Source organism: Zalophus californianus, chromosome 3 (genome assembly GCF_009762305.2).
Source record: "Zalophus californianus isolate mZalCal1 chromosome 3, mZalCal1.pri.v2, whole genome shotgun sequence".
In the NCBI taxonomy this organism is placed as follows: domain Eukaryota; kingdom Metazoa; phylum Chordata; class Mammalia; order Carnivora; family Otariidae; genus Zalophus; species Zalophus californianus.
The window spans coordinates 126522904-126542651 of NC_045597.1; the positions used below are offsets into that span (position 1 = coordinate 126522904).

Below are 19748 nucleotides of genomic sequence, written 5' to 3' on the forward strand. Positions count from 1 at the left end.
GGAGTTCTTGCTCCTCATCTTCAATCCAATGTCCAGATCCAAAACTTTGTCACTTCGGATGGCTCCCTTGGATATCCCATTGGCACCTCAAGCTCAACATCAAAAACAAAATTCATCATTTCAAACATTCTTTTGGCTGTGAATCCCTCCTTCAGTAAAAAGCATCAGTATCAATCCACTTGACCAAGCCGGACATCCAAGCAGCATTAATCCCTCCTTTGTATTTGTGAGTTTCCAGTTTGACGTATCTCTCATTAGGAGACATTTCCTAACCCCCAACCCCCAGGTACAGCACCCTGCTTATGTGCTTTCCTGCTCTATTTCCCCCATCCTAATCGTGTCCTCACTGTATTACCACTCACATGTCTGCATTCCCCGTTGATCTATAATCTCCTTGAGGACTTGGACCATATATCTAACCCCGTATCTGTTAATTTTAAGAATCTAGTATCTAGCACAGTGTCTGGCTTAATGTGATAGGTGCTTAATAAGTATCTGTTGAATAAAGATTTCTGGCACCAAATGCAAAGGAAAACGGGTGGAAAAAAACCCCTTACAAATAGAAGACCCAGCATCTGCTCTAAAAAGCAGCTTCTCTGGAAATTTATTAAAGATTCAGATTCTGTAGCCCAATCTCAGATCCACTGAACTGGAATTTCTGGGGAGGACCTGAGCATCTGTATTTATAATAAATATCTCTGGAGAGTTTCATCACGAGGCGAGTTTGCAGAACTGTGTTCTAAAAAAATCGCATTCTATTCGAGGGTTAGAAAACATATAAATACATATGAGAAATGAGAGTGACATGAGCACTGCACCTATTTTGTAAGTATTGGGTGAAGTAAAAACATTTTTGTATGCGGTACCGAAATTGGTATCTGGCAGGGATAAGAGAAGGGTAATAAGAAAGTGGAAATTCATGCTCTGAAAAAAGGGAGGCTGACCTTTAGCAGTCATGATAAAATGGGAATCATACATTTATGGGAATTTCCATTAAAATAAAATCTTTCAGATTTGAATGTAGTATTGCTTTAAAATGTCTCTTACTCAAGGTTGAGATGAGCCATACTGAGAAATACAATCTTTTATTCTTTAAAGGTATTTCATTATTAGACATGAGGTAAAACAAACAAACAAACAAACAAAAAAACAACTTCAAAATGGCACTAAGTTCACAGTCCCTGTATTACAATGCCTGTCCTGCCCAAAGCTTCCGAATTGACTATTTTTTCTCATTACCTTATTTTCACCTATTTTACTTGAGCCATTGAGCTGGCAGTCAAACTAATCCTGGAGCAGTCTCCTGACTTGTCACCAAAGCTGTCTGGGGAGGATCACAGGCACGAGTCCTGAAGTCCCTCATTGTCCCTCATCTCCATCAACTTCAACCCTATAACGTTGTTCAGTAGTAAATCAAAAGACAACGGGGGAACTGCAGGAAGAGTATGGGGGCAATCACACACTCGGATCACTCTGCCGAGAGCAAAGACGGTCATCTTTGATCTGTGAGCTATTTTCAACCAATATCACAGATATGGGATGGAGGAGGACTGTCTTGATAATAGTTGAAAATGGGAAAAGACTCTAAATTTCAGGGATTTCATTTGTAGCAACAGTGTGATGTAGCTGTTAGAACAAAAAAGCCAGCGTGATAGTCAGACACCCTCTGCTTTGAACTGGACTTAGATCTGTATTTTGTCTCTACTTTGGAATGCTGCATCAAAGCAGGAATTCTTATTTGGGAGGGAGGTTGTACTAAATATCCCTAGTTTCCTTCCAATGCTAAGCTTCTGTGTTTTTTATAAGGCTGACTGGGGAAGACAGCATGAATTCCTGTGACATAACTCATCTGTGTTATGCCAGGTTCTTACTGCAAATAATTATTAAATTTCAGAGGATCAGGTTTGACTCAAAGAATATCCAAGTCTATGTGACAATAAGCTCTATGACCACAGGATTCCATCACAGTTCCCCTTGTTGGTGTGGGGAAACTGTCTTGCTGCCTCTAGTATAATGTCACCCAGAGTTCAGGATTTCTTTAGACAACAGCATGCAAGTGAGCATACCTTGATCAGTGTGGCCGTCATGAAGGGTAGAAATGGGGAGGCCTGGGCCTGTGCACAGGATGAAAACAAAAACATGCTTAAGCTTTAAAATAACACTGAGTTCCCAATAAGAAAATGGTCATATTTGTGATGAGTGTCAAGCTCAAGTACATCTTAATTCTACAGCTGTTTTTTTTTCCCCCATGGAGAAGCAAATACCACATTTTAAGTTATATTTAAACAACACATGAGATCAGAACACAATCAAAGAACAGCTGTGAGAGAAGAGTTGCCTGAGCACTTTTCCAGGAGTGATCCCGAATAGTCCAGATCTCATTACACGAATGGCCCCCAGGATCTGCCACGATACATGGCCCTCTGAGAAGACATCATGTTGTATGGGTTAGCGTTAGCTGTGTCTTTATTATCCAATAACCTTCACCGGCACCCAGATGATACTTTCAGTCTGGCTTCTTGGTCCAATGTTCAGTGTATTTTGGTGGGTGGAACCCAGCATCTTTCCCCCCACCCCATGTAATTAATAGAGGCAGAAATAAATTTGTATAGAATCTTGTTACCTGTATGCTGTGGCAGGTGACATGCCCTGGGAAACAGACCCAGAAGTTTTGTGGGCCAGAGATTTTTCTGGGGGTAGTATGAGGATGCTCACTTCCGGAAGAGGAAGGATGAGGTGGTAAGGGAAGGTGGGCTTTAGTGCAGTCAAAACACAAACCTCAGCCGACCCCACAGGGAGCTCTGGATGGCTTGCAGAATGGCCTCCATGTACCAACAGGGCTGGCTTTTATACCCCAGATTGGAGCAGTCATCGGATGTGGCAGGGGATGAGAGTGATTCCCAGGGTGGGAGCTTAGCTGTGAGCTGTTGGCGGCCACCAGCACTCTCAGCAGCTAGCGAAATGAGGGATTCGGCCTGGAAGTGGGGGGTTCTGGGTGACACACCAGTGTCCACTACATATTACAGCATGGAACTCAGGTGCTCTGTGCAGAAACTGGCCATTTTAGCAAGATCTGTACATAATTACACACTAATTATCTCCAACTTACTTGAACCACAGGATAAAATAATACCTGGAAATATATATTTTTAAAATTTTTAATTTTTTTTTAAGTAGGCTCCACACCCAGTGTGGAGCCCAACATGGGGCTTGAACTCACAACCCTGAGATCAAGACCTGAGCTGAGATCAAGAGTGGGACGCTTAACTGCCTGAGCCACCCAGGCGCCCCTGGAAATATGCTTTTAAAGGATAAACTTGCTCTGACAGTCAGTCGATGGGTTAAAAGAAACAACATGGAGGCTGGGAGTAGAGGTTCATTTGCACTCCTGATGCTTCTTTCTTCTTTGTGGAATATCATTAGAGTAGCACCCTAGATCCCAAGCAAGCTGAAGCAGGGGTAACCTTTTTGATGAGTTCTCAGAAGACCTGGATAGATAGAAGTACCTCCTTCTTCTGCTTTGTTCCTGGCATCTTTCTGCCTGTTCTTGAATGGATCCTCATGCTCTAAGTGGGACAATGCTGGGGCCTGCAGGGGCCGCCAGGGGCGTTCTAGTCGTACCCATATTCCTGTAATTGTAATTCTGAGTAACCTTTACAGGTGATAAAGCTAATATTTTAATTTCCTCCCTGACCCTCAGGTGAACTCGAGAGTAAGGAGAAGGGATACTATTTATTAGCCTGTCTCAAAAAATAATTCTCCATTGTGTGGAGTTTCAAAGTCTTATAGAATTTCATTTTCAAAGATTTTCATTTTGACCAGCTTTTCCTCAAAGTTATTAGAAAGGACGAACACATATTATATTTGTGGTCAGAGTGTAAGGAACTGAAACATGAATCTGAATTTCTTGATTTCCGTCAACCAGCATCCACCCCATGGAATTTTCATGGGTATGCAGCTCCAGGAGTGACAACTAGCATATCTGTTTTAGCCAAATTCTGAGACAGACTAATGACTGGCCACCCTGGGTATAAATGGCCTGAGCCTGTGGTCACAGAGGCATCAAAACACCAATTGTCTGGAGTCCCTCCTTTGCATTACTTCCGTTCCGTCAGCATCAGGAAGATAATTTTTACCTATTTGATCCTATTATCTGGGATTTACTCACCATCTCTTGGAGAGTTTGAAGTTACATAATGAGGCTTTACTCTTAGTCCTAAAGGGAAAGATTTCAAGGTTTTTCTTATGATGGCTCAGTGACTCATTTTACTGGAGCTTCAAAAACACCAGACGATGTGATGCTTCCCACACAGTATATTTTTTGCTAAATGGGAAATTACCATACTGCCGAGCAAGAGTGAGTGTGGAAAAGTCAGGCGATTCAAGTTCTAGAAAGGACTCTTCCACCAACTTTTGAGGAGAGCTTAGTCTTCGCTTCCTTATCTTTTCAGTGGGCACTCAGACTCAAGCAAATATAAGAAGACAAAGTGATATAAAAAGTGGCAGCGTGCTTTGAAAAAGGGTTGAAGCATCGTACAAATGCATAATGTGTATAAACATAAATGAATGTATGCAAGTGTAGGGTCACTGAGGTCTCTATGGGTAAATATGTCAGCATAAGAACAGGTTTTTTGTTAGGCTTTGCAAAAGGCAATAGTGCTTTGATCTTCTTTAGCACCGATGTTCATTCAACAATTATGCCTTATGTGTAATTATTGTGCAGTAGCCATTTTTCTTGGCCTTATGAATGTAAAGATGAAAAGAAAGCAGCCTCTGCCTTTAGGAGAGAAAGACAAACAGATGACTCAGTATAGTTAGTTCAATGATACTATATGCCTGGCATGTAAGCTTTCAATATATGTTGCATAAATATATAGCTTGGGTTGAAGAATGTTGCATATAATTTGAGAAGGACATTTAATATATATCTTTAAGTGACATAACCACAATCAGCACGTACAGTCATGAACAACAGGGATGTCACTGACTCAACACACTGTGTTAAAGTAATTGTATCAAACTGACATCTTGTGCCATCTTAAAGGGAGCATTCGGGTTAAAATGTTTATCCCCCTCTGCAGTCAGTTGAGCCTGGGCTCGGGTTCTGGGGCCAGGTGATTGGGGTGAGGAAAGCGGCATGACAGGGCAGCCTTCCTTCTGGGAAGTAAAGGACCTGGGGTCTTCTGCAACTGGTCAGGGATCTCCATCAGCCAAAGATTCCATTTGTTCTCTGAGCTGCTTTCCTCTGGGAGTTGATACTAGAAACAGTAGAGTGGCATGTATTTTGTAATAACATTCTCTGTTTGCTGTTCCTCACCAGGGAGACTCAGGGATTAATTATGGGAGTGGGATAGAGAATGGAAAAGTAGATATTTCTCAAGTCCGTTTTCCAAATCTCCACGATGCTTACCAAGACCCCAATATATTTCACTGATCTACTGACTCGTAACCAATCTGTTTCAGGGCTTGTCGTATGTTCAAGATATAGATAAGATGTTATGCACGAAATAAAATTATTTGGATAGAAATTATTAACTAAATGTACACACGGCCTAAAAAACCAGGAAGTATTTGGTGTATTTTATTCCCTATGACTTTTTACTATTTGAATGAATTACTTATGTTTCCCAAATTTAGAAAGAACATATGAGGTGACAAAAGTTTACTTTCCATCCTCACTGAAACTATCATTGAAAGAAATATTGGCCTCCGAGGGAAGGAGTTCAGGTTTCTAGGACATTATTCTTTCCCCTGGCCGTCAGAGTTTGACATTTCTCCAGGCAAATGGGGCCAAAGTCCAGCAACCGTTTTAACAGAGAATGCTTCTTTCTGTGACCCTGCTCGCGTCTTGCTGTGATAGCGAGTAGATGGTGTTTGCCTATAACGTTAACTTCACGCTGCTGCGGCACACAGTCGGTAAGAGCTTGGGATTTACCGTCAACACATCCCTGCTCCCATCCTGGCTCTGCTGCTTACCAGCAGTGTGGATCCTCTGCGAGTCATTCTATTTCCTCAACTGCAAAATACTGAGATAAAAATGCTCTCCTATCTTCCTTTCACTTTTTTCCCCGTAAGCGTTAGATAAGATAACATAGGTAAGATCCTCATATATAACAAGTGTTCGATGACCTGTAGTTTAGGATTGATCAGGGGAAGATGGTGATGACGACAACATTGGCAGTGTGGTGGTGGAGCTCGGGGTCCGTTACCTACCATAGCAGACAAGCGCATAGTACTTGGCGTAGTCACTGAAACTTGCTGTGTAATATTGGCACCTTTCTTTCCTTAGATGGCAAGTAATGCACTTTTTGCTTGGAGGATAGCTTCCAATGCTAATTCTAGAGGAAAATGAAAATAAAACTAAGCTGAAATTTTGAGATTGTATTTATCAAAATGTACTACTCCATGTAAAATGACTAATTTACATATTGACATCAAACCCACTCTATTTTTCTCTTGCCAATATCATTTAAAGTGAAGGGGAATTACAGTATTTTGATGTAGCCTGATTTTTCAATCATCTTTGCCTAAAGAGGCACAAGCCTTGAGAGAGAAGCCCTTCAGTTCCTCTGAGGTGGGAGAAATATCTAACACCTTGAATGGGAGTGAGGTAACCACTTCCCATAGCCATTCATCCCTTACATCTTACAGAGTGCTTGGCAATGCATAGTTCTTCATCTTCCCATCTCTCTTATTGTACTCCCATGCAAAACAGGCAAGGAAAATCTGGCAGGCTCACCAAGAAAGGGGTCGCTGTTCTTATCATATATCTGGAAGGGGAAATCAGTCATAAGCAAAGTGGAAATAAAAAAAAAAAACATAGTTTTTAAGTGCCTCCTGTGCCTTTCATTCCTTTCTGAAGGAAGGTTAGGGTCAGAGAAGCTCTTCCTGGGAATGCTTGCCCCCCCACCACACTCCTACACAAGCCAACCTGTACCTACCATGTTGGACCCACCCTCTCCCCAGCAGAGCCTTCTGCATGGCTCCTGAATGGGGTGATTGGCTTTAATATACAGACTCCCAGGCCTGACCCCAAACCCTCAGAATCGATTCTCATTTGGGGCAGACTAGATGGTATGATGCCAGGGTAGGGTCAGGGTCAGAGTCTGTTTTGGCTGGTAAAATAATCTGCTGCCGCAGTGCTCCTTCTGCTGCTGCCCCTGACCTGGCCCAGGGCATGGTAGATGGGAACCAGAGAGATCGTTAGCACTACAGAGGGATTCTCTCTAATAGATAAGAATTCACGATCCAGGAGGGAGCAGAGGAATGCAGCAGAGGGAAAATTCCTTATTTCCCTGGTTATAGTTCACATTTTGGTGTAATCTTGCAAATGTTAGGTAGGCAGTTAACAGTAAGGGGGCTAAGTCAGCATGCCCAGGTACAAAATCCTAGCTCTAACAATATCACCTGCCTCCCGAAGTTGTGGGGACTAAATGAAATTACATATGTAAAGTAGATAAAAATGTGCCTGACATATAGCAGACTACCAGCTGATGGTAACTATGACTTTTACTTCTATATCCAGAGAGGGCTGTTGAGGGCACCATTCCAATCACCAAGGGTACAACTGGACCAACTTAAACACTAATTTAGGAACAGAGATGAATGCCTTCCAATAGTAATAGGCTTATGCCAAAGTGAACCATATTAAAAGAAATCACATGATATGGCAATAACCACAATGCCTGGTACACAGTAGGGACTTAATAAGTGGCTGCTACATGGATGAATGTCTGCAATTACCTCTAAATTTAGTTGAAGTATTTAGTATCATGTTTATATCAGCATTAGAATTTCTTGACTTTTTTCCTGAAAACATTTTGAGTTAGCTAATATTTGGGGGGTGTATATATTTTTTAAAGATTCATTTATTTGAGAGAGAGAGAGAAAGTACGTGTGCATGCATGAGCAGGAGGAGGGGCAGAGAGAGAGGGAGAGGGAGAATCTCAAGCAGACTCCCTGCCGAGCATGAAGCCCGAGGCAGGGCTCCATCTCACAACCTGAGTCAAAACCAAGAATTGGATGCTTAACCAACTGAGCCACCCAGGCACCCCAGGGAAGTGTATATTTTTATACTGATGTGGTGTACAGCATTCTCTCAATGTTTTACCTTGATTCATATATAATTTTTGTTACATTTCAGGCTTTAAAAAATATTCTATATATCCACAGGCCTCTGATAGATTTTCATTCATATATTACCATATAAAAATATTAGAATATATTGACATAAATTACCTATAGATATTTCTTCTTCCAGGGTAGCCTTCAAATTCATTGCTAGAATAAAACCTGAAAATATATCCAGAAGTTATTAAATAAGTATTGATAACTAAATGGTGACAGAATTGTTAGTACTAATACTAATAGAATAAACAATATAGTCCAATGTTCATCTAATGAAACTATATTAATTGCACTTAGATAGATAAGTCATTGCTGTTTATAACACTGAATTTTATGTACTTACTCTGACTTTCAAATCATAGGAGAAAGATTAAATTATGCTGAATATTCCTTTTTTTATTATAGGTATATTGATTCATTAGTTATGAGTTACACAAAAGGTAGGATATTGATTATTATCACCCTCTTCCTGACAGTTTACTGGTTCCTCTATGCTATATTAATTTTGTCCATGATTCCAAAGACATTTTGAATTTGTTTTACAGAAGCTCTGACATAGATGAATTTGTTATAAATCCAGAAATGCATCTGCACTATGACACCACACAAAGGGCCATGTTAATTTACCGAGATGCAAAAAAGTCACAAGAGAACATACTTGTTACTTAAGTATCTGGGTCCCAGTTCTAACCTGTCTTAATATAGCTATGAAGTGGGAAATCCAATTTAGTGGCATGATTTTCACTCCTCTGTGAGTTCATCTGAATATCACGAAGTAACTGTCTTTTTTTTTTTTTTTTCCTTTTTGGAAGAGCATAACGGAGTGTAGAAAGTCGGGTTCGGTTACCCATTTTTAATTGTTAGGACTGTTCAGTGGCCCGGGTGGTTTTATGTCTTCACTGTCATAAACACCTCCTTATCCGCAAGTAGAAAGAAAAGGTAAGAGAATGCAAATCACTCCTAGGATTGACTGTGTCTTCTAAACCAGCAGCCTTCCACGTGCCTTGACTAACTTCACGTGACTCCGACCGAGGGGACGGTCACTTGCACTTGTCTTCCTCACATCATCTCAAACTACAAGTGAATAAACTACTCCGTATCTTTTCCAAGTGGCCCCCCGCAGGTTTCCTGTTCTGTCAGAGGCTTCACGGTTGCCTTCATCTAACCCTGGCAACCGAGTCCACTTTGCCTTTCTTTTCCCTTTTCCTTCAGGACCACGAAATCAGCAGTCTTGTTCTGACTCTATCTGTCCTTACGGTCATGTACCCTTCCTCTCATTCATTTAACAAATATTTACTGACTTCCAGCGCTGCATCAGGCACTATGCCAAGCGTTAAGGACGCAAGAAAAAGGAGGCGTAGCTTCTCCGTCCAAGAGTACGTATTTCATTGGCACTGTTATAGTTCAGGTCCTCATCATTGCAGGCTTCGATTAAGACCATCGCTGGGCCTTCCTACCTTTGGGTTTCCCCTACCTCTGTTTCTACTTCACAGTATGTGGTAGGAAGTAATTGCTCAAAAAATGACAGCTGTTACGGATAATGATCTTAAATTCACATAACATTGAATTACCACAAAAAAAAATGTCTGTATCTATGGGCTGCCCTTCATGGACTTCTGAAGCTTGCTCCTTTCTTCAAGTGCTGAAGTGTAAAATTTGTGTTTAGAAGTAGTTGTTATTTTTAAAATTTTATACTTTTAATTTATTATCTACCAGGTATCAGAAGAGACAGGACCACTTACTAAATATTCTTTCCTGAAAGAAATCATGTTAACTAGCTGTTAAAGAATGTGCAATCTTAATGAAACCAGAGCTATCTGCACTAACCTCTAGCGTAAGTAACCAAAAATGCTCTTAACGAAGAGGTGGTACAGTATCATTTGTGTGTCCATCAGTGCTAATTAAAACCTGAATGGTGCATCATGCTTCATGCAATACTTACAGTGAATCCTGTGTTACTCTGAATATATTTATGGCCTCCCACTTGCCACTTGTAATTTGAATAGCATTTTCCTATAAAAAGACAAACATTATGTTGTGTGAAGCTGAGCGTTATTTGAGCAACCTCAAGTGAATGATCTTTGAGGAGATAAATCTTGGAAGGAACATACCACAGTGTCTTTGATATAGTGAATATGTTTATAGCCATCCTTGTCGCTAAATATTTTGTAGTATGAAATGGCATCATAGCTGAAAACTGGTGTTGAAACAAAGAACTGAAAGAAATGAACAGAGGTTATGTTCAAAAGACAAACCAAACTAAAACTAGATTTTTTTTTTTAAAAAGCAGTGGATAGTTATGATTATAGGAACCAGAACGCCTTGCCTCGCCTGCCTTCCATCACTCACATCTGAAATCCCATTCTTTCAGATAGACAGCTTTTCTAGGGATTCCAACAGGCATTTGCACATTCCAACTGCTGCTTAATTGCTACTACATAGCACTGTGTTTGTAATGTTTAATTCCATTGAACGTCTATGCTTGGAGATAGTGTGGTTTGAAAGAGAGTTAAAAGAATCACAAGTGAGTGTTGATATTTAGCCAAGCCAAACTTCAAAATGTGGTATTTGACCAAAATGTGACTCATGAAGGCTGATAGTTCTTCTGATTTTTGATTTGTCTGGTGCCAAGCACCTAATGCCAATGATTCAATGAAGACATTTTAAAGATGAAAATATCATGGCCTGCTAGCCACCATTTTTAACATTGGAAAGAAGCTTCTAGAACTTCTAGACTTGAGAGAAAAATGTTTTCCTGGACAAGCTAGTAGGAGGTTTACTCCTTGAGCTCAGGGAGTGAAACAGGCCTCGTTGCCTGTCTCTGGCCTCTTCCCAGGGCCCACACTGGCCACTTGCTGGGAACTGTTGAATGACCCAAGGAGTCTCTGACACTCAGCTTTCCCGTGCCCTGGAACAGAGCAAGTTACACCTCTATATCTGGAATGGTATAGATAACTAAAATTCTGCAAATATCCTCACACAATTTTTAGCTAGTAGTTTCTCCATTAAAAAAAAAATAGCCATTAACTGAACATAATAATAAAAAGACCCCATTCATTTCAATTGAAAAAAAAAAGACAAAAAAATAGCCTTGTCTTATATTTGTTGGCTTTGTTGTCATTGGGTTGTAAAAGAAAGGCAAAGTGGTAAAATAGCTACTGGAAGAAAGAGCTGCTCTGCATCATGCCCAGTAGAGATTCCCACAAATAATCCCAAACCAGCTGTCTCTGGCCAGAGAAACAAGTTGTCCAACTCCTTCAGACCTGATCAAGGGGACAACAGCCAAACTACCAGTATCTTTTAGTTGCTATAGGCCTTTTTAGTGATAGCTCCGTGTGTGATCTGATAATTGATGCTTTTTGATAAAAATTTATGGTTATGATTACGTGATATTAAAATGTAACTTATTTGGGTATGGTGTCTGTAGTGGTCTGAATAGCATTCTCCAAAATTCATTTGAACCCAGACCTCCGATGGTAACTATGATGGACTGGGATTGTTTCTATCTCCCCCCAAATTCATATTTTGAAACCCTAACCCCCACTAAGATGGTATTAAGAGGTGGGACCTTTGGCAGGTGATTAGGATGAGATGAGGTCACAGGGGTAGAGCCCCATGAATGGGATTAATGCCCTTATAAGAATCACCAGAGAGCTTGCTTCCCTTGCTCTGTTCTCTACCATGTGTGGATCCAAGAATTTGGTGGTCTGCAACCCAGAAGAGAGCTCTCACCAGAACCCAACCAGGCTGGCACCCTGATCTAAGACTTTCCAGCCTCAAGAAGTGTGAGAAATCAACTTCTGTTGTCTCTAAGGCACTTAGGCTATGGCACTTTGTTTTAGCAGCCCAAAGGGAGGAAGATAATGACCCTATTTGCAGATATAATCAAGGTAAGAATTGAGATGTGATCATATTGGATCAGGGTGGGCCCTGAATCCAATCTGGCTGGTGGGTCCTCAACAGAAGAGAGGATACCACTAGACCCAAGGGACATGGGGAAGAAGACATCGTGATGGTGGAAGCAGAGATTGGAGAGATGCAACTGCGAGCCAAGGAAGTCCAAGGACTGCCAAGAGCCCCTAGTAGCTGGAAGAGGTGAGAAAGAATTCTCTGGAGGCTTCAGAGGGAGCAGGACCCTGCTGACATCTTGACTTTGGACTTACAGCCTCCAGGATGGTGACAGAGTGAATTTCAGTTGTTTCAAGCCACCGAGTTTGTGGTAGTTTGTTGCAGTGGTCTCAGGAAACTAATACGTCCTAAGTCTTATCACTCTGGCACAGAATGGATGTCTTTCACCAAATGAAAAACGGAGTAAAGAGAATCTATCTCCTTACACGATCCCTTTGTTAGTTTCATTAATCATAAGACCAGCCTCGGCGGGATTTGGGGTATTGAGACTAATGCCTCTAAATGAAGTTGAAAGTGAACTGAGTGAAAAAGAGGCCCAGGGAAAAGAAATTCTGGCTTGTAATTTTGTGGATGGAATTTCATTAGTATAGGTCATCATAACAAACCATTCTTTCATTTTAGAAGGAAGCTTTGCCTACTTAGGCCAATGATAATACACCTACTTACTAGTAGCCACTTTGCAATGCCTCCCTCTCACTCCTCAGGGTGAAAGACAAAAAACAGCGCTACGTTGTCTTCACTGCTAAAATGGAACCAGGGTCACAAAATATTTTAAGATGCCAGAGTAAAAACATATTCTCCTCAAAACTCGGGTTAGTAAGGAACTGTAAAAAAGGTTTTGTTCTAGATGAAGACTTAAAATTTCATTTTCATTGAAAAAAAAATAAGAGGGCAGGGTGTTATGTTTTAAGATATCAGAATCAGGCGAACAGGAAGAATATCTCTGCTAAGCGAAGACTGTTATCTTCTCCCTTTTATTGCACACGGTGAAGACAGCTGCTTTAGATGAACAGGTAACTTGGGTGAGCTAAAGAGAGTGTGAAATATTTCCGCCTTCATTTTCCCAGAGCTGGGTCCATCATGCATCCTGAGTTAAGTGCTTCTGGCGGCAAGTCACGCCTGGACCCTAGATAAGCACCCATAACTAGGTGGTCCTCAGTTTTAACAAGGCCTTTTCACAGCCCCTTTATCGTGCTTAGATTTTCTGATAAATTACTCACCTCTATGTGCAAAGCCATTTCAAATATTATACTTGGAAGGTAAGATTATTCACCACCTGATAATTTCTTACCATGGTTGGGAAATAACCCTGAGGTCCTACTTAGCAAAGGCTGATGCCTGAAAGGAGTCCGCATTTGGTGAAAAGCACAGACTTCAAGCATTGGGTAGAAAACTCATTTTTCTGGCAACCAAAGTCAGCCAGCTTTATTTGTGAAACAAGGAAATAAAGGCTCACTTAAAAGTTAAAAAAAATTACAAACCCAAAACAACCCTTATTTTTTTGAACAAAGGGATTTTGCCAACGGCTAAGGGAGGTGTAGTGTATTGCTTACTTATTTTTAAAATAATTTAAATGTGGCTTTGCACTCTAAGATGTATGCTTTTAGTTAGTGCTTGTTCTCCAAATTTTACTAACTCAATACTAGATCCTTTGATTAAAGGCTTCTCTTTTTTGGTCTGTTCTCTACAGGGTGAGAAGAAATTTGTTTGAAGTGAACTCGTGGTTGTTATTTTTCTGATCAAATACCAAAGGAGATGTTAGGTTATTTCCCCCAAATTAAGACACTGAATATCTCGTGCTGGAGGACAGAAAATGATAGGTAAAGCTCTATGTGCCAGTGCCATGCCTGCAGCTAACAAGTGCATTGCTTTACACAAGTCATTCAGTCTCATTCCTCTGATTCACAGGTGGTTTCCAAGTGTTTTTCAGTTTAAATTTCCTTTATAAACTCTAAAGGAACAACTTCTCTAAAATTGCTCTCTGATTTTATACTGATATGACTTTCTCTAAAACCTAGATAAATATTACTTGAACAAATGTCTGAAAGACATACATATTTCTAGGTTATTTCTGGGTAGTTTTATTAAGCCATTGGTTTGATTATAGGTCAAAGGAAGCTATTCAGAATATTATGACATAGGAGTTATGAGCTTATAAAGTTATGGCCTGACTTTCAAAAGACATGTCAAAACTTATAAAATCTAATGAATGACCTCTTCAAAGCAGCTGCCTTGGGAGAATGTGAACTTACTCTTGAAAGCTATCACTGCAAAGATTTTTTGATGATACCTCTTCCGGTATTTAGAAAATTTACTGACTATTGGGTACATTTTAAGAGATCGAGATGAGTACATGAAAAAATAATTTTTCCCAATAGAATTCCAAAGCTATAGACATTAAAATGACGTAGCACAAAATCATATGTTGAAGATAAATAACGCATTGTTCACTAGATTTATTTTGGCATGATTTTTTTAAAAATAATTTTTGATTTCATGTAGGGATCTCATCTTCCCTCAAAGGATATGCATGTGGGCGCCTGGGTGGCTCAGTTGGTTAAGCGACTGCCTTCGGCTCAGGTCATGATCCTGGAGTCCCGGGATCGAGTCCCGCATCGGGCTCCCTGCTCAGCAGGGAGTCTGCTTCTCCCTCTGACCCTCTCCCCTCTCATGTGCTCTCTCTCTCTCATTCTTTCTCTCAAATAAATAAAATCTTTAAAAAAAAAAAAAGATATGCATGTGCTTCCACTGAGGGTATTTAAAACAATGTTCTATGGCTTTAGAAGGCAATTAAATTAATTAATTGATCCATTCATCCAGCTCATGTTTGTTGAGGTTACAAGGCTGGTGCTATACAGATTGTAAAAATTGATAAGGTACAAATGACTCTAAGATGCTTATAAATAAGAGATTTCAAAAGATGCATTTTAAAATATTTCGGTGTATTTTGAATGCTGGTAGCATTTTCAGAATAAAAGTGTGTGGATTCCTAAAATCATGTCTTTGAGAAGACTGTTGGTATCATTGTTTATCTATCTGTAAAATCATATCATTCACATCATTCTGTAGTAACTCCCACTATGTTATCATAATGGAGAATACAACCAAAGGAAGTCTTCAAGTATTCTTCTTTGCCTTCATTCTTTACTGGAAATTTTATAATGGGAGTGAACTCACAGATTAACTTCCCCTTTCCTCAAGTTTTCAAATAATGATCTAGGAATTACCTTTTTGGAAGATGAGCTTAGGATTGACCAACATTTCAAAAATTTAGAAAATCCTGTCCTTTCACCAAATACTCCTGATTTTTCTTGCGTTATTTAGTACAGTGGCAAAGAGTGAACTCAAATAGGACTTGGCCATTTTTTTTTCTCAATTACACAACCTATCTTTGTTACCTTGCTATTTTAGAATGTAACTTACACTTAATGTATATAATTAATAAAGTAATAACTATTCTCAAGTTAATGAATAAAACTGAAATATCTTTAACTGAAAGAGTAAATATATGTAAGCTAACATCGCTAAATCCAGAAACGTGTACAAAAAAGAGTTTTTAATATCTGATGATTTTTACTTTGTCATTTACCTTCTTTCTACCCATCTAAACTTTGAATTTTTATGAGTTATCATCTTACAGTTGACTCTGAATTCTTTATTGTCCTTGTATCATGGGTTAGTGTGTTAAACCAGGTACTAAAGAGTTTCCTTTTTCTTTGCATGTGCCACTCAGAGAAACTGTGTGTGTGTGTGTGTGTGTGTGTGTGTGTGTGTGTGTGTTTAAATCCAAATACTAGTTGAATTCAATACGCTTGTAATAAGTGGCAGCATCCACACTACATTCACTTATTCTCTGTCCTATTGTGTATTCTTCATGGGACATTAGACACAACTGATAATTTTGTAAAACATGATCTTTTTACACTAAAAATTCTCACAAATTACTGTATAAACCTATCCCAAAAATTCTACATATAAGTGATCAAAAACCATAACAAAACACACATTTTCCTATTTGATACCACTTAAAGACTGGAAAAATATATAACTCATTTATTCATTTCAGTCTATATAAAATTTATTAAGAGGTAGGTTGTCTTTAAATGACTAAGAATACCAGTGTATTTGGTTCTTCTGGCTTCAAATGGCTAATAATTATTATTTTAAGCTGATCAGGAATTGTGATCCCTTTTGAAAAATAATCTTTATTTTATTTGCTTAATAAGAATGTTAACTATGAATATCAGAAACTCGATTAAAAAGCTAAGGTTGGGACATGAGGAATATGATTTGTTCTCAACAGAATTTTAAATATATAGACATTAAAATTGTCTGGCACAAGTTTGCTGAAAGGATCACTACCTTTGTGTGTGGTATTTTTTTTTTTTTTACCTTGTTATTTTTTCTATGAAACAAGTAGTGTCAGTTTGGATACATTTAAAATAGGTCCTTTGATAGCTGAGAATCTGTGAAGTGACATTAAAATAGAAGGAAAAGATAGCAAAATCATACTCCACCAGCCCATCCAGTTCTGCTTTCTTCTATATGCTCCTGGGTCTAAAAGAAAGAAAGATCACACCAAGCATACTATTAGGAGAACAGTTTTTTCTAGATATGACCTGGGCATTTGAACCAGTTAAGCTATCTACTCAAACTGTACTATTGTAATTGAGTAACTTCACACTTGAGTTTAAAGTGACCATACGCACAATCTTATACACCAGCCCTATGGCATACACATGAGTAATCTAAGAACTGGCTCTTACTGCAAACATTTAAGAATCTTGGTTTAATTTTCCATGAGGCGGTGCCTGGAATTATCACATCTACAGAAGCCTAGCACAACCCCTAAGCACTTGGTGTCATGTAGTTTAAAAAGGCATTTCACAGTGGACTTTAGGTTAATTTTTTTCTTTTCTTCATCTTATTAAGTAGGTAGGAATCTTAAAATGTGCACTGGATCTTATTTTGGTGCCTATTTTTGCATAAGGCAACCAATCACTTATTGAACAAAATTTAGTAAGGCTGAAAGGATGAATAAGCTTTCCTAGACAAACAATTAGAGAAAGAACATTTTAGGTGAAATGAACAACACAGAGACCAGGCCAGCTTAGTAGACTACAGGTGTGGTTCAATATGGCTGAGGGGAGGGTGACTGACTATTGAAAAGAGTTGAAGATGAGGAAAGATGCAAGGGTATCAGAAAGATCCTGGAGAAACTCGAATGCCACCCTCGGAAGTTTGGACTCCCCCTCTGGGTAAATCCTTTGAAGGATTTCAGAATCACAATTTGGAAAATATAATTGCAAACATGATGCAGAGAATGGATTAGAAGTGAGTAAGATAGAAGGAAGCAGAGAGATCAACTGGAAGGCTATTGTAATGTTTGGGAAAAAAAGTGATAAAAGCCTACATCTAGGTATTGATATTAAGGGCAGACCAGAGAAGATGTAGCCAGAGATAACTTAAAAGTTCAAATCCTCAGAATAAATTTGAGGGGCAAATGGTAACCGAAACCTCTGGTATAGATGAAAATCACCTAAAGAGTAAGTTGAGAGTTGTGGCAAAGACTATAAGATTATCAGCAATCTTTTGCTGATGTCTTTTTGCTTGGACTATAGTCAGGCTCCATTTCCCAAGCTTCCTTCCCGATTAGGATGTGGTCATGTGATAAGTTCTAACCAATGATGTGTGAGCAGAAGTGACTCATTCCACTTCTAGGCCTAACCTATAAAAAAAAAAACCTCTTGAGCATGATCCTCCATTCCCTTTTCCATCCCCCAGCTGGATGTTGGTGGTCAGGTTTGAATGACTTTGGACTAGCATTGGAAGTCACTAGATAAGACAGCAGAAATGCCATCAACCTAAGCACCCCATCTCCCACCCCTCACCATTCCCCACTCACCTGGACTCATTAGTAGGTAGTTACATGAATGTGCAAAACATTTCTATTGTCTTAACCCACTGAATTACTGGAAGGGTTTTATTGTTGTTATAGCAGTTAGCCTATCTTGCAAATACATTAATTTGGAGAATGATAAGATTTCTAGAGAACAGAAAAAGAAGAGCTGGAAACAAAAAGAACAGTCAGTGAAGAAGAAAGAGAACCATGAGTGAGGGTACTGTCATAAAAAGCAAGGTAATAATAAATCTTAGGCACAGCTTTGTTACTCAACGCTTTGTTGTTCTTAAATCTGAAAATGTGTTCCATGTACTTATCAAATTATTTTGAAACTGGGGTTGTTTTGAAATCCCAAGTTTAATTAAACCTGGTATTTTAAATTTAATAATGGTTTTGGGCCATTAAACTAAAGCTTATATTCCAAGAAATTCCACATCTCCTTGAATAAGCATCTTATATATTCTGTCAGTTTGGATTAAAGTTGTCCCTGATTTTGATAAATTAGAATTTCAGATTTCAAAGCAATTGCTGTTTTTAAATTCCTTTTTTTTGAGAACTAAAAATTGTGTTTAAATGACCGATCTTATAGTTTTAAACTAATAAAATTAAAGCAATAATTCCTCATACCTAGATTCAATAAAAACAGTCAAGATATATTCCTCCAAAGCTGATTTATCACATGAATGGTTTCTAATTAACTGCCACAATCAAGTTTATTCTTTTCTCCCCTCCCATGCTACTGCATTAAAGCCAAAATCTTTCTGTTTTGTATATCAAAATATAAATAAGATAAAAATAAGCTTCTAGCATATTCCATCAAAATTAGTCAAGCTTCTTAGAGAGTAGTGATTTAAGAAATATTTTTAGCCTGAGTAATGTTGACTATTATAGTCCTGATATATTTCCAAATAGATTCATATGACTCTTTTCTTGCAAAACATAGTGTCCTAATTTTGAGATGGAATTTAGTGATTTACTTTGATTGCTCTGTGTTTTTTTTTTTACTTTATAAAATAGGTTTATTCTATATTTGGTTTAATGAAACATGTCTTCATAATTAGAAGTCTTATGAAATGTATCCATCAAATTTCCTATTTAAAGAAAACATTTTGTATTTCTTAGTCTCTAATATGAGTACTTCTGAACAGGCTCATTTTAAAGCTTTTAGATTGCTAAAGTACTTGTCTAACTCATTAATTAAACAGATTATGTTTGGATTTGAACAATAGAAACAATTAAAACTCAACAATAAATCTGTGCCTAATTTTCAAGTTTTTTTCTCCCTAAAATTAACACAGTATAGGGTACTCTCAAGGTAACAAGAGAGCAGGATAATTTGATCTGATATTTCATGTCATATTCTTGATTATCTACTGTTAATTTTAAAATGGGAATATTTGGCTTTCTTTTGATAATATCCGTTTCCTTTGAAATTTTTATTTTTCAATTTTGACACTGAATAGAATATAGCACTGTTTACATTTTCTCGGTTTTTTTTTAATAAAACACATTTATTTCCATGATAGAACCATCTTATCTTTTCATCCTCCTTATTTTGGTTTTTTTGACTGCCATCCGTAGCATCTCAAAAGGATAGATTTCCATCCTAACTCAAAACCAGATGCCTTATTTTTCCAATGTTACATTGTTTCAGTTAGTCTTTTTCTCTACGCAGTACCGGTGCTGAAGTCATTCAAGAAAACAAGGGTATCTTACTTATTTAATAAAAATAAAGAACTGTGAAGAAAGAGGGTTTTTTTTTGCAAAGCAATCAAGAGTTGAATGTGGTAATTCTGGCCTTATAATACAA

At 38.6% G+C, this 19748-nt stretch overlaps 1 protein-coding gene across 3 annotated transcripts in view; it reads right to left on the reverse strand.

Annotated features, from left to right (window-relative positions):
* Nucleotides 1-19748, reverse strand: part of LOC113920824 (fibroblast activation protein alpha) — a 74022-nt gene that overhangs the window by 22174 nt on the left and 32100 nt on the right. For all 3 annotated transcript variants that reach the window (XM_027591177.1, XM_027591178.1, XM_027591179.1), the window contains 6 exons: nucleotides 16549-16593; nucleotides 10239-10343; nucleotides 10070-10140; nucleotides 8239-8292; nucleotides 6214-6338; nucleotides 2067-2114 (listed from right to left, as the gene is read on the reverse strand). In XM_027591177.1, the coding sequence (XP_027446978.1) occupies nucleotides 2067-2114; nucleotides 6214-6338; nucleotides 8239-8292; nucleotides 10070-10140; nucleotides 10239-10343; nucleotides 16549-16593 (448 nt within the window). The remainder of the gene's footprint in view (nucleotides 1-2066; nucleotides 2115-6213; nucleotides 6339-8238; nucleotides 8293-10069; nucleotides 10141-10238; nucleotides 10344-16548; nucleotides 16594-19748) is intronic.